This window comes from Chrysoperla carnea, chromosome X (assembly GCF_905475395.1).
Source record: "Chrysoperla carnea chromosome X, inChrCarn1.1, whole genome shotgun sequence".
In the NCBI taxonomy this organism is placed as follows: domain Eukaryota; kingdom Metazoa; phylum Arthropoda; class Insecta; order Neuroptera; family Chrysopidae; genus Chrysoperla; species Chrysoperla carnea.
The window spans coordinates 28,495,226-28,517,950 of NC_058342.1; the positions used below are offsets into that span (position 1 = coordinate 28,495,226).

General features: G+C 30.5%; 1 protein-coding gene across 1 annotated transcript in view; it reads left to right on the forward strand.

The window, feature by feature from the left end:
* Positions 1-22,725, forward strand: part of LOC123303043 (bone morphogenetic protein 2) — a 72,639-nt gene that overhangs the window by 535 nt on the left and 49,379 nt on the right. The window contains exon 2 of the mRNA XM_044886139.1: positions 7,766-8,391. Coding sequence (XP_044742074.1) covers positions 7,766-8,391 — 626 coding nt within the window. The remainder of the gene's footprint in view (positions 1-7,765; positions 8,392-22,725) is intronic.

Here is a 22,725-nt window from a genome sequence, read left to right on the forward strand (position 1 = left end):
TGTTACTAGGATTGGTATAAGCCACATATCCCGGAATATTCGAGAAGGTCCACACCCTAGGGAAAACCTTTCCAAATACTGGAAAATGGGATTATCTAGGGGGGGGGTTTAGGGGACAGCAGTAAAACTTCGGATCAGGGTTTATATCAACAAGTTCCTAGTTCCTAACTCCCTCCCCCTCTGGAGCCGTGGAGCTGGAGGAGATAAAATCGTCAAAAGTGGTCAAATGAACCCTACCCAAAATTGATCAAATATTATTTAAAATATCTATTTAAGTAACTTTTGTAGCTTGGTAATCTTTTCTTAACCTCACCCTTACCAAACTACATCCTTCTAAATATTATATTAAATCCAATAAATTCCTAAGCCTGTTCCTCATTACCGTATGATTCCAAGAATAATATATCAATTTTATAATATAATAAAGTCTTGTCCGATGTTTCGGACCGTTTAGTTTATTAAAATTATTACAAAATACTTTTACGCAGACCTATTGTTCGAAGTAATTTTCTCTTAATACAATAGATGTCATTGTCAAGATGAGATTATTTTTTAAAAATAACTTGTTCTGAGAATTCCTTGAAGAATTCTTAGAATATATTTTTTATTTATTTACAGAGATGATGTATTGAAAAACAGGATAATTTAACATAATGTAATAGCTATTTTTATCTTTTAATAATTAAAAATATGTCTAATAAACCAAAAACTTTTTGTAAACAAAAAAACCCGGAATGCATTGAAAACAAAACAAACGAACTTATATAACAACTAATTTTTTACTGAGATAATTGTTTAAATATCTTACAAACACTTTTCGGAGTATTTTCTAGGAAAAATTTTGGAATCTACATGCTATAAAATTTTTAATCATACAGATTTGTCTCAGCCATAGCAATATGATACTTGCGAATAAAACAAGAATTTGATGTTTCGTGCTTAACTTCGGCTAACTTTGACGAGTATACTCGGTGAGTATACTCGACAAATCTGGATTGTTTAAAAAGTAAACAAAGATTTAAAACAAATGAACGTTTGGTTTCATATTAAAAACATGAAGTTTATGTCCGGAGGACTCGAGTTCGAGTCTCGGTTTCTGTGTATTTTTTTTCGTTTCTTTCTATTTGTCTAAACGAAAATACGTAATATGCGTTAATCAAATTGAAGTGTAGAATCTCGCCTTCATATTAGACGAAGAAATGAGGCACAAAAAATGATCAAAGTTCGAAAAATTTGAGCAATAAGTCGGATTTGAATGCGGTTTTCGGCATTCGATTCGTTAGTGCATCAGGAAATTTTTTGACCTAGTCTGATTTATAAGAAATTAAAAATATGCAATTTTCATAATTAATATGCATTTTATAATTGCATTTTAAATTGACCGTTAATATTAAATTCACAATTCGGTTAATAGTGATGAAAATTATTTCAAACTTGTTACACAGGGGGTTTTGGAGTCGTTGAACACGAATATTGTGAAAAAATTGGTCTCAGAGGTACCTGGTGTAACGGTAAACCCGCCGTCTGATTATACGAAAAATTTCTCGAAAACTCCAGGAGACGACGGGGATATTGTTGCACTAGGCACCACTGAGACTAATTTTTTCACAATATTCGTGTTCAGCGATCCCAAAAACCTGTATAGCAAGTTTTAAATCATTTTCATCACTATTAACCGATTTGTGAATTTAATATTAATGGTCAATTTAAAATGCAATTATAAAATGCATATTAATTATGCTAATTGTATATTTTTAATTTCTATAAATCAGACTAGGTCAAATCCGACTTATTGATCAAATTTTTCGATCTTTATTCCTTCGTTTCCTCGTCTATATTCATATTTTGAAACAAATATACATTTGTTTTCATAACAAAAGTTATGAATTTCAATTATGATTGGATGTTATACGATGGGATATCAATAATACATACTGTGTCCAAAAAATAAGATGACATTTGAATTTAAACTGCGCGCGTTTGTTGTGCATTATGAATTCCTTCCGCCCGGCCAAACAGTCAAGAAGGAGTATTATTTGAACGTTATGCGTCATTTGCGTAATTGTGGAAAAACAATTCATGGTTTTTACACCACGATAATTCACCATCCCATACTGCACTCATAATTAGTGATCATTTCGTCAAAAACTCAACCCATATCGTTCCGCAACCACCGTATTCACCTGGTCTGGCGCCGTGCGACTTCTGACTGTTCAGCAAGCTCAAAAGACCGCTCCGGGAACACCGTGTTGATACGATAGAGGAGATTCAAGCCGCAGCGAAGGCGCAACTGAAGGCAATCCCGGAAAGTGACTACAACCAGTGTTTCGAAGATTGGAAAATCCGTTGGCATAAGTGCATTGCATCGGGAGACGATTACTTTGAAGGGGATGAAATTGATTTGGAATAATAAGTAAATAATTTTCAAAATAAATACAATGTCACCTTATTTTTGGGGTACAGTAGTATAAGCGATATGTTTACATGTCGCGTGATTCAGTCAGAATGTCGTTATAATCAATTTTGACTATTATTGAGTGAATGAATAAAAAAAAGTGAAATTGTTCAAGAGAAAACTTTACATATTTGATAATTGAAGGGGGTTGAAATCGAGGATAATATCCTTTTAATTACCATTTAAAAAGCGCATTTATAAAAATGCATTTTGATGTCTTCAACTACATAAACCAAATCAAAATATTATTTAAAAAAATAATTTTTTTTGTTATAATAAAAATTTTTTTTAACCCTTTAAGAGTTTAAGGTTTGATTCATAATTAAAACGAAAGATGCATCTTTTTCCAGGTAGATATAAAAAAACGATTAAACTTCAGGTAGAAAAAAACAATATATATTTTTTTTTTCAAGATGTTATCTCATCAATAAGATTGCCGCATCTCAAAAAAAATTTAAATATAAAAAAAATTATAATATACAGTCGTAAGTTACAAAAAAAATTTTTTTTATTTATTCCAAATATAGTTTAATAGCTTGGAATGATGGAAATGAGTCCTTAACCTGAGATGCGTTTGTTAAACTTAAAAAAAAGTCCTTCGAAGGTTCTCGATCTGAAGAATTTCTCAATTAATAAATTAACAGGACAGGAAATAAAAACATTTATTTTTTTGGAAATAATTATATTTTAAAATTAATGTTTTATTTGCACGCTTATGGGTAGTTCTACTTAGGTTTTTTTCGGCGTCTTATTTATTACAATTAATTTATTTCTTTTGATTTTCATCTATTTCTAGTTAGCTTCTAAAACTAATTAAAAATAATTCTTTAAATTAGAGTTAAAAATATTTTCTTGACATAATTGTCATTGAAAATGCCAGATTTTCAGGAACCCGCAGGCCGCAGTGTCGATCGAACAGAATCTAGTCAAAAATTTAAAATTGTTTATTTACTACGACATTCAGGATGAACGAGTAAAAATATGAAGTTGGACTAACTCTAAATCAATTCTGAAAATTATTAAAGGGGGTTCCCCGATTATTTAAATATATAAAAAATGAGTTCAAAAGTAGGGATATTTAAAATTGATCTTATCGAAAAACGGTAGATGGATGATATTTTTTGTTAGATTTTTCCAAAACTAGTCGGTGGAAATTAAAAAAAACTATTAAAATTAAAGTTAAAATGTTAATAAATTAGTGAAAAAAAAACTCGCTGTGTCCGACTAATTACCTCCTTTTTTAATCGGGCATTCATGAATATTCCTTTTAAAATAAATGTTCCAGTAACTTTTTTCCTTAACCTCGGGTGAATTTTATGTCAAATATAAGCTCTTCTCTGCATCTTTGCTTCTATTACTTAAAAGTGTATCTTTGAGGCATTTTTAAGCAATTAAGCGAGAATCACAGAAGCGTTGATTTTAACGCACGTTAATTTAAAACGTACGTGGGTTATAATTAATGTTAAATGGAGCTTTATAGTTCATTGAAATTGACGTCCGTGTGTACAACTCTCTAAAACGCATACCTACAGGTACTTATTCAAAAGTTTCTGTTTTTTTAAGAAACAACTTTTACATTTATACTTTTGTTTTATCTCTTACAGTCATGACAAAATTGACCCGTGTTGCTCATTTACAAGCTTAAAGTCATTTTATACGATCTGAGTACGCTATAAAAATTTTTATAACTTAAAACCTTTCGTATTTCATTCTATTCAAAACGAGTGCATTATTCAATTCTATAGAAAATTTAATTTGGGTACGTTTTATTTTTTTGAAAATTTTCTAGGAAAATTACTGAAAAAAATGTGTGATTGATGAAAACGGTGGAAAATTGATGAAAAATGTGATTTTCCATTTGATCCAAGAACCAATGGATCTATGTTGGTCATTTACGAACTCAAACCCACTTTGCTTTGAGCACGCTATACAAATTTTAGTTTGATATCTCTTTTCATTTTTGAGTTATCGTAATGACAGAAGGAAATGACGGACGGACAAGCGGCAATACTAATTAGTTGACTTTATCAACACCAATGTCAAAATTTGTAAGCGTTACAAACTCGGAACTAAAATTAGTATACCTTGATATATATTTCATATATACAGGATTCGATTTGTCGTTTTAAGATATTTCTTGAAATGGACGAAATCGAGGAAAAAGAATATTTACTTACATTTTCTTAATAAAGGTTTTTCTATTAAAAGTGTCCGAACTTTAATTGTAAATGAAATTTTGTTGTTGTTTTTTTATTTGAAAGAATACCAATTCTTTATGCCATTTTTTGTGACACATTATATTCGCGAAATTTTAACTACAGCTTCGCGCACAGCAATTATATGAAAAATACAATTCCTCCATGGCTCGAGAAAATTGGTCGGAACGGATATCAGCGATGGCATTGATTTGCTTTTAAGGATACTTAAATCAGGATCAGATTTCAGATTTTGACGACTACATTCGCATGTTTTATTGATTATTTACTGAATCTATTGATTTAAGGTAGAATGTCCGTATTTCTTTAATTGATGACGAATTTTTTGGTATCAAGAGCACGGTTCTTATCCATCTTGTTAAAAAGATAAACAAAAGCAATTCATACATATGCATTTGCGTATATGTAATTTGTATATGTATACATACGATGTCTAAGTTTTATATACAGTTTCGCGTCTGTTGTCACAAACAGTGTACGTGTACACTACAGCTACATGTTTTTATGGGTAATCGTAAAAAATTGAACCGAAAATTTAATAGACCCGGAGTATTGTTGTAGTTACGAGTTGGTTGGGTTAAGTTTTCTGAAGTTTTTAGCCCTTGCGTTCAAAAATAGTACACTATTACAGAACAGTAAATCCGTTTTTATGATTAGTCGACTTAATTTGACAATATATAGAGTTATTTCATTTATAACTTGTTTTAGTTTCAAGTTCAGACATTCTTAATGGAAATCGCATTATAGGTATAATCAAAGCATCATTCAGAGAATAAAACACAAGAAACCTATCATATTTTTTAGTATTTTTAAAATTTTCAATACATTTATTTCGAAAAAAACGTTTTTGAGATCTTTAATTTGACATTATAAATGCTCAGATTTGTTTCTAAAAAAAATCTATAATCTATAAAAAAAGTAACGCAAACACTGGTATTCAACATTTTCTATACAGGATATTTCAACAATTAACTCAGTCAATTGTTTGTTTTAAATTTTAACATAATGTATGAGATTTAATTTTTTACTTTTCAATCTATAGAAGGTAGAGCAACAATTTTCAAAGAATTATTTTATTAGTATTGGATAGCAGTTAATAACACATCAACAATTAAAATTTTTATCAATACATTGCCTTAATGTCCGATCAATTTTAATTCAAATGAAACAAACAATTGACTGGATTAATTGTTGAAATAACATGAATAGAGGGTGTTGATTACTCTATCACATTACACATACATACATGTCACACATATAACATTCTAAGCGTACTCATTATATGTTATGTTATAATAGTAGCACTTAGAATGTTTTAAAACGTGCGTTTTTTTTTTTTGACATAGACTATACATAACTGATATTCCCATATAATACATACTATACAATTTACGCCTAATTTGCGGCCTCATGGGTAAACAATGATGTTTACGAAAAAATGTTTCAAACAAAAGTTGTTTATTTTTATATAAGGAACGCTTTTTAAATTTTAACTTTTGTTCTACCTCTAACGGTTACAAGATGGGTCTTACGGACCTAAGACTCAATTGACCTATGTTGCTCATTTACGACCTCGACTTCACTTTTTACGTCCTTAGCACGCTTTAAAAATTTCAGCTTGATATCTCTTTTCGTTTTTGAGTAATCGTGATGACAGACGGACAAACGACAGACAACAGACAGACAGACAACCAGAAATGGACTAATTAGGTGATTTTATGAAAACCTATACCAAAATTTTGTTCATAGCATCAATATTTTTAAGCATTACAAACTTATTACAAATATTAGTTTCATTAAAATCAATCAAATATTTTTCAAGTTACAGTCAAATGAACTGTTTTACCATATGTATGTATACATATATATATATATAACTGGGAGGGGAAGGGACGAAACCCCCTCAAAAAAATATGAAGAGTAGTTTTTAACATCGACTACAAACCTACCAAATTTGGATATGCACCGATGTCTCCTCTTGCGAATATAAAATAAAAATGATAAAATTTCTGAAAAAAATTCCATTTTTGACGCCATTTAGTTGGTTAAACATGTTGCACCAATCTGCGAAAAAAAAACATTTCCAAAATTACTTATTTTGATGTGAAAAGAAAAACCCCAAAGTTAGCTCTGCCCGAACTTTTAATCCATACACAAGGCGTAATTTTACTCTACTATAAATTGGAAATTAAATATCTATTCTTGTTGGAAATTTTGGAAAAATTGAAGTGTATACGTTATACAGAGGTTTTGTGGCGCTTACACTAAAATTTTTTGTTATAACTTACTTTTAAAATAATATTTAATTCTTGATCGTTATTATTTTTATAAGAAAAAAAAAATTCAAACTAATATAAAAAAAAAATAAAATAAAATTGATACGGGGGTTGTATTTTTTAATTGTTGCATTGAATATTTAGTTACAATGCAGTGAACAGTGGACTTATTGGCTCGTGGTCGAGAGAGTATACAGAAAAAAGGGGGGACTACTATCACGCATACTAAATTGAACATACATATACTAGCATCGCGGACTGTTTCAGAAGTCAGTTTGCGTTTATACCGTTGACGGAGCAAGAAGCAGCCTAAGGCGGCTGTGTATCAACGCTAACTACAAAATAAATTATCATTGTCGACAATATTATACAGCAACACACACACACAAATTAAAGCCGGTTTGATTTGAAATCCGCGTTTTTGTGCAAATATGTAAAAAACAAAAAAAATCGTCCTAAAAACTTTGTGCAAAAATTTTTGTGGGAATGTAAAAAAAAAAAAAGAAAATTTAAAAAAAATTTTTTTTTTTGAGCGTCAAAATGTTGTTAAATTGTGCGGAGCGTTTATTTCCAACGGATTTATTTACAACAAAAAATTATTTTTTTTTAACAAAAAATCAACGGCGTACAGCTCGAAAAATTTGTGTGGAAAATTTAAACAATACTATAAATTATGAACAATTAAATTTAATAAGCCCTTTACGAAATACAGAAAATTTAACATGTAACAATCATGTTAAAAATTCATTGTTAAAAATGAATCAACAAATTTATACCAAAAACTATATTTTACTAATTTTTTTACAATTTATACAAAGAACCAGTTCGATTAGATGGCGAAAATTATTAACAATATGTCCGAAAACGAACGTACATTTAATTACAACTTTATTAATTATATTCTCTACGTTAACACCATGTTTAACGCAAGACGATACGAGTAGTAGTGATATGGCGGGAAATTTAAATCCACGAAATTCTAGATCATTCCAAAATTCGGATAGTACATCGAATCAAAATCGTGATACATACAGTCAAAAATACGTTTACAGCGCTGTAGATGGTACAAGTAGCACATCTTCAGATTCCAACAATGGCATCTCCAGATGTACGACTTGCATGAAACGTAAAGAATTAGAAAAGCATATAATTGAGAGTTTGAAAAGAGAGATGCTCATGAAGATGGGAATGCAGGAAGAACCAAATATAACAACGTTACCACAAATGACACCAGCGCGTATGCAAGAAGTTATCAAAAAATTTGGATTCGACATGGATCAAGGTATGCAAGGCGATGATCCAAATGCGTACATGCAACAAAATGGTGGTTACGGTGATATGTGGAGCGAAGGAAAACAGTTATGGAAAGAAGGTATTAAAGTCCATGAAGAAGGTGACGATTTTCATGCGAAAACTGAAAAAATGATTGTATGGGCTCAACCATGTAAGTAAAGAAAGTTTTTTTTTTTTTTTTGCACAAATTATTATATTATTTAATATTGCAATCTTATATAAGCAAAGTAGAAAGTTTGACCCAAAATAAATAAGCATTTCTGAGTGAATTGTAATGAAAGTTTTAAATTCAATGTAAGTGTGGGGTTTTTAATTTTTTTTGCTTGGTTTGACAGTGACATTTTTTTTTTGCTGTTAACAATTTTAAAATATCTCTCTAAAAATAGTAAAAACCAGGATTTTAAAATATGTACACACAAAATAAAAAAAAAATTATCTAATTACTAGCAAAAGATCAAATTTATTTTTTAAATTATCATAAATTTCTACAGTTAAATCTCGTTAAATTTAATTTAAAACTGTTCCGACGGATTCAAAGAAATGTCAGTACTAGAAAATGAAATAATGTATACACGCGGAAAATTTTTGCCACATTGAAAAAACATGGCATAAATGTTTTTCTTATTAAATGAAAAATTCTACCGAAAACCAAGTTAAAATTGTTTTTAGAGAAAACCTTTTCTTGCATAAATTTAAAAAAAAGTTTAATTAAATAATTTTAAGAAATTAAGAAATGTGTTTTTGAATTCAGCGGGAATTTTACATATACGGGGTGTTTTTTTTTTTAACTTGACATATACGTGAAATTCGAAAATTATGTTTAATCGAGGAAAATCGGTCTAAGGTTTCAGATTAAAATAAATTTTTTATTTTATTTTAAACTGAAAAGTTGTTCTTTATAAAAATATAAACATGTTTTTTGTTTGAAACGTTTTCTTGTAAATCGAATAATTTACGCAATAATTGATAGCAAAAATAAAGATTATTCTGTGTTCATTCACTTTGAACGAAAAGGGTCTTTTTAGAAAAACTCAAATCACTTTTATTCGCAAATTTTTTTTCAAAGAGTGGGTAGTTTCAGTAGAAACAATTATACGAAATAACAATTTTGATACGCAAAAAACAATTTTGGGTAAAAATTTTCTGTTTTTGCCTAAACTGTACGGTTTGCGGAAAAATATTTCGAACAAAAAATGATACCTTTTTAATCAATAACAACTTAAAGTGTTAATTTATCGAGTACCAGTTCTGGAGTAAAATAAGCTTTTTATTGAGCCTGAAAACTTAGGTCAAGTTTAATGTCTGCGGAAGATGTGCGCCTATACAAAAAAAATTTTTTGCTTAAAGCATTATCGATAAAACTTATTTTTGAGGTTTCAAGCATATGCCAAGTTTAAGCACTCTGTATATCTGTTTTTTTGCTTGCATTGTAAAATTGAGAATTTTAGGGGAAATTTTATGAGAAATAAAGTTAATTTTAGTTATTGTTCAAAAATTGAGACCTAAGTTTAGTTTCACATGCAAATTTTGATATCGAAATACAATAAGATTTTAAAAATTGCCTGCCATAGCAAAAAAATTTCACTAGACTGAAATTGGTAGCTTTAAGCATTAAGATTATCTGCATGATTCCATTTATTTACTGATTTCGTGAAATTGTAAAAAATTTGAACATTAAAGAAAATTCCGAAATTCTTCAGGAAAAGAAAATAGAATTTTCGAATCGAGTAATTTTAATTTGATGAAAATAAATTACGAAAATTTAAAAAAAAAATTTTTTTGTGTGTGCGGAAAATCGGCTTAAAATTTTCATATTTTGGAAAAAAAGTTGAGAAATGATGAACAAAAAAACTTAAAATTACTAAAAAAGATCTACCTATTTTTTGTAATGTCCATATATTTATAAATTATTAGTAAAGTTGCCTAAAAGGTTATCTTATATGAAGAGGTGAAAAATTGCTAGCGTATGATTTTACTGGGTGCGAAATCATCGATTCCTAAAAAGATCAATTTTGAATGTTAAACGACCTTAACTTTCACTTTTTCGGGATTATTTGCCGAGAGCAACTTTTTGACTTTTCACTTTTCTTTCGCAAGTGAAAGTATACGAATGAATTTAATGAAAAATTTCACTGACGAGATTTTACTGTGATGTGGGTACAAAAATGTATTGCGGCCTTGAGAGTTCTCAACCTTACTCGAATCTAACCTTGACAATCATCAAAAAATGCAAGGAGTAAAGAAATTTTGTTGTGTGTCTATGTACTTTCAAATTAGAGAGACGATTTGTGAGTTGTTTTTTTTTTTGCTAAAAAAAGAAACAACATTTGTTTAACCTCCGTGTACAGACTTCGATAACACAATGGGAAACAATTTTTTACTTTTAATTTGGTGCATGCGAAATAAATTTTTCTATAGAATTTGTTGCGCTGATTGCGAAATTGACCTCATAATTTCTTTGTAAGATATACTTTTCGAGAAATCTTATCTTATCCAAGAAATCCATTTTTTTCTCGTTGTTTTTTTAACCTCCCATTTTAAATTTTCGGTTTCAAATTTTGTATTCTTATATTGCTTCAAATTCTGATAGAAAATGTGTTAAGAAAATGTGTCGTTAAGTATTTTTGTGCAAAACAATTGTCACGGACATAGTGACAGAACTTCGAGCACAATAAAAAAACGGATTTTTATGGACTTTAAGAAGATAAAAATTTCTCGAAAACTAGCGTAGAAGTAAAGTAATTCGGAAATCAAATTCGAAAGTGGAAATTTGTTCCCGTGTTCGTTTCAAGTCGTTTATGGTTGAGAAAAAGAATCGAAACAGCGCAATGTTGAAAAACTATTCATTTTCTTTGATTTATCTCTTTTGTGCAGATAAATAAAATAATCTACGATCAAAAATAAGGGTTTTTATTTGAAAATTCTCACATTCTCTTTCCAATCTTCAAAGAGCTTTTCTAGATACTCGTTTTCCCATAGAATATGTTAAAATACGTTGATTTTGACCGTTTTTTGCAAAACTTTATACAAATTGTGATTCCGTTCGAAATTTTCTAAAGTGTTTTCTGGAATATTTGTTTGTTTTTCTAGAGTTTTTTGTTTTCACATAGATATTAGTAGAAGCCAAAGTTTTTCCTAAGTTGCGCCCTCACGAGTAAACAGTGATATTTACGAAAGAATGATTCAAATTAAAGTTGTTAGTTTTTTTATAAGGAATAACTTTTACATTTAAACTTTTACAAATACTTCAGCTAGAACTTTTATTTTAACTTTTTTTTACCCCCCCAACTACCACACAAAAATGGGGGCTAGGTACGCCTCTGAGAAGTCAGCTTTTTTTACGAAGGTTTTACAACCTAATAACCAATTGTGGAAAATTTCAAAGATGCATTAATTTTTCCTTTTTGATATTTAGTTTAATTGTACTAACAGTAGTGTAACCTACTGTAACCAGACTATAATTTGTACATAGAAGCTATGTGATTATTTACACCATTTTTTTAATCATGTTCAACTAAACTCTGATGTCATAATTAGTTCTTCACTTTCAATTATTAAATGCTAATAATTAATTGAGAAATGACGTGCCCGACATGGTCTGCTCTGTTATACATTATTTGAATAAATTAATTATTAATACGTTTTTGACACCTACAAAAAAAAAAAAAAAAACAAAAACAAAAAACGTGAGTAACAAACCTCCATCACTAAGATCATATTTACCTCTCATTAAATGCTTCTCAATTCAGTTTCATCGATTTCGAATTTTGAGCAACCGTAAAAAAATGTTTTTGATTCGAATGCCGTTAAAATTTTCCCGCTTCTTAAATCTACCGCTATAATAATAAGACAAAAGAGGGGTACCGAAAGTGGGTTCCTAGCCCCTAGACCAAGAGTCCTTTGTGGCCTCCTTGAGAACAACCTGCCGACCGAAGACGAGGCGTCTTTGGGTAGGGGGCGCTATTAAAATCAGATGAAGCTAAAGGATTCGGTCGAGACCAGATGCCATACAGAAAGCCCACAGCTTCTCCGTCGGGATTTCTCCCAGGATAGATGGATCTAAGGTTTCCGATCCGAACATTCTGAATCTAACGCCCTGCAGGTTTCTGCAGGTGCAAATAACATGTACGGAATTTTCGTCATCCCCCATACAGGCTCTACAAGTGGGGTCATTTATGATCCCGATATTGTGAAGGTGATAGTTCAGTCGACAGTGTTCTGTCAGTCCCACCTCCCTACTCAACTGTGCTCTAGTAAATTTCGGGCGAGCACAGTCGGATGGCCTACCTATGGTTAATCTTCCGCTATAAGCAAAGACCTATTCAGCCTTCAACCTAAAAAAAGTCGTAGCGCAGGAGCTGCGTTAGCTAAGCGATTCCCGCAGAGACTTTCAAATAACACATTTTTCAAAAATTTTTATTTCGGACACTAAGCGTCTAGAAAAAAATCATTAGAGTACTTTTTTGCTTAAAAATGAACAGAAAAAAAAAACGTCGAAATACGGTTTTTCTCCTAGGAATCCCATCCAAATTAAGGGCTGTAAGACGGATTTGTAATCCACTCCAAAGCTTGTCCGTTGACTTTCGATATAGTGCATAAGTCTACATTTTCATAGAAATTAAGATTTAAAAAACTACAAAATGATCGTTTTCTTTATTCATTCAAAAAAATGTAATTACAATTTTTTTTTGGCAAAGATGTCTTGATTAGAGTGTTTGTTGAACTTTTGGCGGACACACACGTGTAGAGTGTATTTTCCGCGAAGGATAATGCCCTCAGTTGTTCTTGAGATACATACAATTGAAATTTGAATTTTTTTTTCTCAATCAAGTGAAGCCGAGCTATGGTATCTAAAATAGGGCTGCCAATTATTTTTCCATTTATTTTTTTGCTTCAAACAAGCAGTGGGAATATTATGAGATTAGAATAGAAATTTTTTGACTAACCGTCTCCTTTAAAGATAATCCATGAACTTAAACTATTTTTTTTAGGCTACCAGATTCCCCCCCCCCCCCCTTTATTTTATTGCTATGCTACCTTTAACAGTTTCCACAAATTTTCAGAATTAACAAAACAAAATTTATTTCCTCGCTCCTCCAGATTGCTCGGTCCTTGACAGCAGATCCCAATCCAGTGACTCATACCACCTTCAGGTCGTCGATAACTTAGTCCAACCGTCTGAGTCGAGTCTTGCCTCTTCTTCGAGTGGCGTACACTTTGGCATGCAATATTTTCTTGGGTATCCTTCTTTCATCCATTCTTTACACATGTCCGAACCATCTGAGCCTCTGTGATATGATGAACTTCACAATATACTCTCCCTTCAGAAAATCCTGGATTTTCCTCTTGGTTCGGATTTGCTATTCTTCCTCTCTCACTCGAATTGCACAATATATCCTTCTTATGATCTTTCGTTCAAATCTTCTTCTCCTGGTCTTCTTGTGTCAGGGTCCAACTTTCCCTGTCATATGTTGTGATGGGTCGAATCAGGGTATCGTAAATGGTTAGTTTGATCTTACGTGAAATTAGTTTATTCGTCAGGAGCCTTAGATTTGCAAAGTTTTTAAGATATGATTTAAAAAGATTTAGTCAATTCACAAAAGAACATTTATTTTTTAAATCTACTCAAAATTTTATTTTATTCAGTAAAAAAGTGGTCATACGGACATTATACCTTAATTAACCAATGAATAAAATTAAATATGTAATTGACTAAATCAGAAAGTTATTTGACTGGCTTTGAAAGGGTACGTTCACCACGATTTGGTATATATTCATGTTTGTGTTGGTTTGTTATGTATTTAAAAAGTAGGATGAGATGGCATTGACAACCCTGTTTTTAGTAATGATATTGTATGTATCAAAGTCGGATAAACTATGATGAATCAAAGACCTTTTCAGAGCACATTATGCACTTGCAACAATATTATATTTGAAATAACATCTGCAACACTGCAAAGTCCGTCTTAACCAACTTATTTGGCTGTCTATTCATCTGTTTTGTTGTCGCGTTGTTGTAAATAATATCAACAATAATTGTTATATTAATATATTTTTAATACAGGGTGATATTTTTAATAGAGTGGTCAAAGAAACTTTAAGGTTATAGTCCAATTAAATTAGGAATTTGAATACTTCATTTCTGAAACGAGCATTTTCCAAAGAGGTAATATCAAACATAGAGGCTTAAAAGCATAGGAAACGCAATAAGTGAATTTTTTACCATTAAAATGGAGATCGAAAAAAGAACCATCTTCTGTCTTTGTCCCTCAAAAAACCTTACGGTTCTTTCCAAAAAGAAAACATAAAAAAATTTTGGTTTTTGACGTTTAAACGTAAAAAATTAGTCAACTTGACGTATAAATTTTATCTTTTATGATACTTTTAAAGCATTAAAAAACATTTACGTGATACAAATATTATTTTTATTCATAATTTTATACATAACTTACATTTTTTAATGAAAATGTATCAGAGTGTATTCTTAGAATAAAGCTTAATAATGCTACAATAAGTTTAAAATATTAATAAATAAGCCACTCATAAAAATATGATTTTTTTTTTTTTGGTATCTCAGACCCTTGTCCCCTCTTAACCAATTGCTAAATTGCTTGGACTATTATTATTCGATAACCTTAAGCTTAAATGAACCGTTTTGGTTTTTTAAATTAATATTACTAATTGAATAATCGGTCCTCGATAAAACTGAAGACCATAAAAAACTTTAATTTCCTGAATTCTTCCGATCTACAATCGTAGAATTTACAACTCTTAAATCGCTTTTTTTTTAACATTTAATAAATTATAGTTTGAAAAAACTAAAAAAAAAAAAAACATGCTTTATTGCACTAAAAAGTGAATAATAATTGTAATGTAAAATTTAAAGCGTAGGTTGGTCATTAATTTTTACATTCATTCTTCAAATTATCTGATTTGACAGATATCGACCACCCGATGCTTTGGATTTTATATTACCAATATTATTATCCACTTTTTAGTGCAATAAAGCTTGTTTTTTTTAGCTTTTAGCGAATTGCTGAAGGAAATAGAGCTATTGCTTTCGTAATGATGAAAAATTTCTTCAAGTGTTCATCGATCCTACCTAATGGATCTCAAAAATGATCATTGTTAAAATTTATATATCATCTTTTGCTACGAAGTTGCTTGGTCCATGTTAAGCAATTTAGGATATTCTGATAAACGTACACGTTTTAGTTTTCCTTGTCTATTCTGAATTATTCTACAAAGAGTAGATTTCGGCACATTAAATTTGACACAGACTTCATCGCGTGTCTTCCCACTTTCATAATCGGATATCAACTTAAGTTTTTCACTGAGGAAAAAGGCCTTCGAGCCTTCATTGCGGCATTTTTCAAATAAACATCAGTATGATGGTAAAGCAAAACTAAAACTGAAAGTCATTGAGGCTCAAAATTAGTGTGAAATTTTCGGGTAAAATTAGAATAAGTAAGTAAACAAACAAAACGATGTTATCTCAGTTCTCAGTTATATAGATTAACTAGCTGTGAACTACCCGCTTTGCTGGGCAACATCCCCACTTGCACCCCTCCCTCCACATTTCCTTGCGTGGGATAACATTTTTGTAATGTACACGTCATGCTCCTTTATTTGATACCCCACTTAGGTATATTTGTAAATATTCGATAATTCCTTCCCACTTTCTCGCTACATCTTTCTACCCTCCGAAGGTTAAAAGTAGATAAAAACAATAGATCTTTGAAGCTGGTTGTATATCGTGTCAATATTTGAGCTTAATCGATGCACAACTTTTTTAGTTTTTGAAGCATATCCCTTTCAACCCCTATTTCAACCCCTTACTCTACTATAATATGGATGTATTATACATAAAAACCTTCCTCTTGAATCACTCTATCTATTAAAAAAAAACCGCATCAAAATCGGTTGCGTAGTTTCAAAGATTTAAGCGTACAAAGGACATAGGGACAGAAAAAGCGACTTTGTTTTATACTATGTAGTGATTATTCTACAAAGAGTAGATTTCGGCACATTAAATTCGACACAGACTTCATCGCGTGTCTTCCCACTTTCATAATCGGATATTAACTTCAGTTTTTCACTGCCGAAAACGCCTTTGAGCCTTCGATGGTAAAGCAAAACTAAAACTGAAGGTCATTGAGGCTCAAAATTAGTTAAGTGTGGAATTTGCGGATAGAATAAGAATAAGTAAGTAAACAAACAAAACGATGCAATCTCAGTTCTCAGTTACATATATTAATGCACATAAACTTCACTCGCTGTCTCAGTTATAGAGACAACTATGAAGATAAAATCGAAAGATCGAATCCTATATATGAGATGTAATTCAGTGCCAAAGTGTTGGGACCTGAATAAGTGAGAAACTTTTCTCATTTATCCAGATTCCATTTAACCAAGTTTCACTGTATTTGATTAAAAATATTATGGATGCTATATGGTCCATGGATGGATGTATTAATTATCTGCTACTCTGCTGGTTTGTTTATTATTTTTATATATTTGATTTTACTTTTTAAAATCAAATGTCCTTGATATTATCTTCAATCATGAATTTAATAAATTGCACAATTTGGTTTGCGATTCTTTTAATTTTTTATTGTTTAATTTCATCAAGTGTTTATGACATCTTATTTTCTTCAATTAATGCGATTTTTTTTTTTGTGCTGTACTATACCGGCTGTGTAAAAAACAAATTGAACAAAAAATAATGTTACTAAAAAACAATGCGATAAATCGGACGAATGGTCTATGCCAAACATAGTGTGATCTCCAAATAGTCGCAGAAACGATGCAATGAAGTTTGAACAGTAAGTCGGAATTTAATGCGGTTTTCGGCATTCGATTCGTTAGACCGTCAGGAAATTTTGTGACCTAAATTGATTTATTAAGAAATTAAAAATATGCAATTTACATAAATAATATGCATTTTATAATTATACCATGTATGTATGAAATATAAATAGTATATTAAGTTTAGTCCCAAGTTTGTAGCGCTTAAGTTGATGATGCTAGGACAAAAATTTTGTCATAGGTGTTCATAAAATCACCTAATTAGCCCATTTCCGATTGTCCGTCCGTCCATCCGTCTGTGGACACCATAACTCAAAAACGAAAAAAGATATCGAGCTGAAATTTTTACAGCGTACTCAGGACGTAAAAAGTGAGGTCAAGTTCGTAAATGAGCATCATAGGTCAATTGGGTCTTGGGACCGTAGGACCCATCTTGTAAACCGTTAGAGATAGAACAAAAGTTTAAATGTAAAAAATGTTCCTTATCAAAAATTAAACAACTTTTGTTTGAAACATTTTTTCGTAAACATCACTGTTTACCCGTGAGGGCGCCAATTAGGCAGAAATTTTATAATATGTACTATACTTGATTATCAGTTATGTATGTGTCACATGTTTGTATGTGTAATGTGATAAAGAAATCAACACTGACTATGCATGGTATTTCAACAATTAACTCAGTCAATTGTTTGTTTTCACTTGTTTTATTTTAAATTGGCCGTAAATATACTAAATTCACAATTCGGTTAGAAAGAAAATGATTCCAAACTTGTTACCCAGTCGTTTTTAGGATCGCTAAGCAAGAATATCGTCTGAATTGATCTCCTAAGCACCTGGTGTCCAAGATACCTCGAGTACGCTAGGTATCTGGGGCACCAGATATCTGAAGCCCGATTCTATGACGATATTCGTATTGAGTGACCCCCAAAAACCCCCGGGTAACGAGTTTGAATCGATTATATAACGAATTTCCCGAATACAATGAAACGACGGAGATTCCGTCCACCTTGAGCAGCAGGTACCTCGGAAACCACTTCTGACGCGATATTCGTGACCCCAAAATTTCTTAAAATCTGCTTACGTTCTAACGAATCGAATGCTGAAAACCGCTTTCAAATCCAAATAACTGTGGAAGCGCACTCTTTTGTACATTTCCCCTCCCGCAGTACAGGCCCTGTGCACATAAAAAAATTGACTCTCGTCATTTTTACGCCTAAAGAAGTATAATTTCAAAAATAAAAGATTCTTTTTTGGTTAGATTTCTCGTAAGTCGTGACCTTCTTCGATCAGAAGAAAATTTTTGCACAAAATATATATACTATGCTTAACAAAAATTTATTTTTAATCTAATATATTTATATATAACTTGGAGGGTTTATCTAAATGATTTTATGACAAATATTAATCAATAATATTATGTGCCAAGTAGATATATCGTAATATTAATCTATATAAACATTCAGGGCTGTAATCAGCTCCAGTCAGATTGGAGCCCTGAAAAATAAAAAATCTTTTTGTTGCCTGCTTTGCACAGTGAAATATTTGTATCAAATTTCCGGAAACAAGTCCTTTGTTTTGCATTGAAAGTTGTTCTTTTGGATAACCTCGCCCTCCGTTTGTTTTGTAAGCCGCAATCTACCTTTTTTTTACGGATGAATGTTATTATTGTTGTTGCTCTCGATTTACCGTGTCATTCAATTTACGTTTACTGTGTTTGTTAGTGGAATTAAGTAAGGATTTTTTTTATATTGAAGGCGAAAGCTTGTGGTTTATTTATTAGTTTATTTTTGATTATTAGAAAAGGTAACTTTTTTCATTAAATTTATCAAACTCGAAGCTTTTTGTTTATGTGCACCTTTTTGCTCGGTAAAAGTTTTTGTAACAGGGCAAAGTTTAAGTATTCTATTACATCTTTATGAAAAAAAATCTTGCGCGAACTTGCGCCTTTTCTTTTAGGACTAAGCTACGGATAGAGATAAAGTTAAAAAAAGAGAAAGCAGTTTTCCAGTGAAAATTTGTAACTTATAATTCCAAAATCACCTTACGTGGAAACAGAAAAAAGTGGCTCAGAAGCAAAAAATATTAAAAAAATTGAAGAAATTTTTTTTATTTTTGCCAAATATTTTTGAATCTAAATAGTCAATTTTGAGCATAAAATTCCCTTCATTATATTTTCTCCGGAAATCTGGTATAAATACTCCACTGTGCTTTGTATTTAGAGTAGAAACTCTGACATAAAAAAGGACAAAACGGGGCAAGGCTAGCCTACTAAAAACATGATTTTGTGGTATAAAAAATCAAGTAGGCCGCTGAGAAAATTTAGGCTAAGATAGGAATTTCATTTCTGGATTAAAAGAAAACTCAGATACTCATATTGCACAAACGGATTAGAATAAGCTTTTAGACAACGCAATTTCTGCATATCGATGAAATTTTTATCTATTTTTATGGGTACTTAATTCGTGTAATCCACCTCTGTAATATATAAGTGCATCGTTTGTGTACTGGGCACATATAAAGCTGTTTTTTTATATAAATTTTTTTTATTTTATAATTATTAAAACTGTTATAAATTAATTTAACTGTATGACTTAAAGATTACAAAAAAATATTATTTTTATTTTCTATAAATATTGAAAGAAATTTTCTCTTTTAAATAACTTTTCTTTTAAAATAATTTTTTCATATTTATTTTTTTAAATGCAGTTTTCTTTTAATTAAAACTTTTCTTTTTTTTTTCGTGTTTTTAAAATTTATTATTGATTACAATTTTCTGGCAAACTTGATTGCAATTTTCTTGGATTATTGGGAAAATTTTACCTACTTTTTTATTACATAATACTTGATTTGTTACCTATACAGGGTGTTCTGTCATTTCTTTTCTTTTAAATAATTTTTTCATATTTATTTTCTTAAATGCAGTTTTCTTATAATTAAAACTCTTCTTTTTTTGTGTTCTAAAAATTTAGTATTGATTACAATTTTCTGGCAAGCTTGATTAAAAATTTGCTTGAATTATTGGGAAAATTTTACCTACTTTTTTATTACATAACAGTTGGTTGGTGTTCTGATTAACTTTAGAACTGTACACTTCCTGGATAAGTTTATATTTTTTCTGCTGTTCTTTTTTGACCTCTTTCTCGTTTTCCAACAATTTTCCCTGTTAAAGAAAGGTGTTCTAGCGTTTACCTTCGGATGATGGGACCGAAAAATAATTTCATTTTATTAGTTTTTGAAGAATACTAAAATAAAAAACGATTTATTAAATATCAAGACAATAAAAATAATTGCTTATATTTTAATCGATAGAAATTTTTTCTGATGTAATAATACAGTGGAATCTGGTTAAGTGAGACATCAACGAACCTGCAAATTTGTCTCACTTATAGAGTCTCAGATATCCAGGTTTAAATAATAATCTGTCTCATTTACAGAATGTTCCAGTAATAGAGGTCAGAATACAGGTAATTTCAGTTAAAGAGGTGCGATTATTAAATAACATAACGCATTATCAATATCGTTGCTGCTACAAAAAATATTAATACCGAGCCTTCGCGCGAAATCTTGTGTCTTTTGCTTAATCATCGCTCCACTTACCGGTAACGTTTTTGTTACGAAGTTGCTTGACCCATGTTAGCAAACACTGTTCAAGTTCAGGATATTCTGACTGATAAACGATTGAATTTTGTCTTTATTCTGAATTATTCTACAAACATTAGATTTAGGTACATAAAATTCGACACAGACTTCATCGCGTGTCTTCCCACTTTCATAATCGGATATTAACTTAAGTTTTTCACTGAGGAAAAAGGCCTTCGAGCCTTCATTGCGGCATTTTTAAACATCCGTATGATGGTAAAGCAAAACTAAAACTGAAGGTCATTGAGGCTCAAAATTGTTGCGAAATTTGCGGGTAAAATTGGAATAAGTAAGTAAACAAACAAAACGATGCTATCTCAGTTCTCAGTTACAGAGGTTAATGCATATAAAATTCACTCGCTGTCTCAGTTATAGAGGTAACTATGACGATAAAATCGAAAGATCAAATCTCAGATATAAAGGTTTGCTTCGTCCCACTAACAGAGATAATTCAGTGACAAAGTGTGGGGACCTCAGCATGAGTGCCAGTTATAGAGGTTTCTCATTTATCCAGGTCCCAATGAAAGGATCTCTACTGAATTTTTTCTATATTACAAAATTCACTTTTTATCAACGAAATACCATCTAGTGTTTTAAAATTCAAACTTAAAACATTTCTTTTATTTTAAAATTTTGCAAATTTAGACAAATCCAAAAAAAAAAAAACTTAAATAAATCGAACTACAGATGGCAATGCAAATTATCTTGTTACAAAAAAAAAAAAAAATTATTGCAATTTTATTTAAAACTAAAAAACTTGTTTCTTGTATTTATTGGCAATATTTTATTACCCTTGAAATAATTTTTTTTGTGCTGACCCAAAAGATCTGATTCACAGGTTTTTTTTCATGTCATTATATTGATGCATATAAATTAATTGTGGTGTCTTGATTTACAATCTTAAACAGTAATGACATGTATTCACCGGCGGCGGCTACCTTTAATTATTACCATGGTCAATTTAACATATTTTAATACACGTCGTGTAATAGGTACTGTATACTATATAACTATACTTACACAGTACATATAGGCTCGGCTCTATGGCCCATGTTGTCCCAAAAATGGATAAAGATCGAATTCGTTTGTTGGAAACAGTTCAGAATTATAATAAACTTAAAGACAAATATTAATTTAAAAAAATAACATGTGAAAACAAACAATTGACTGAGTTAATTGTTGAAATACCATGTATAGTCAGTGTTGATTTCTTTATCACATAACACATACATACATGTCACACATACATAACTGATATTCAAGTATGGTACATACTATAAAATTGTCGCCTAATTGGCGCCCTCACGGGTAAACAGTGATGTTTACGAAAAAATTTTTCAAGCAAAAGTTGTTTATTTTTTGATAAGGAACATTTTTTATATTTAAACTTTTGTTCTATCTCTAACGGTTTACAAGATGGATCCTACGGACCCAAGACCCAATTGACCTATGATGCTCATTTACGAACTCGACCTCACTTTTTACGTCCTGAGTACGCTGTAAATTTTAGCTCGGTATCTTTTTTCGTTTTTGAGTTATCGTGTCCATAGACGGACGGACGGACAACCGGAAATGGACTAATTAGGTGATTCTATGAACACCTATGGCAAAATTTTGTGCGTGGCATCAATACTTTTAAGCGTTACAAACTTGGGACTAAACTTAGTATACCTTGCATATTAGTTACATACATGCATGGTGTAATAAGAAAAATATTTAAAATACGGAGTCTTTTTTATTTTTAAAATACAAATCCACTCAAACAATAGTAAAATACAAAATTGATTTGTTTTTCTTCTAATATAAAAGAATAGTTTTAGTTTTTACTATAAATTTTCGCTTATTCTACGATAAATATAATAAATATTATTTTACAAAAAATTTTTAAAACACATACTACAAAAATAGAAAAATAGTTTTGATTGTATGATAATTGTTTTAAACTTTTACAACAACAAAAATTATTATTTTTTTCCTAAAAAAAAATTATTGGTGAATCATGTGAAATAATTTTAATTTGTGTATTATTTACACATTT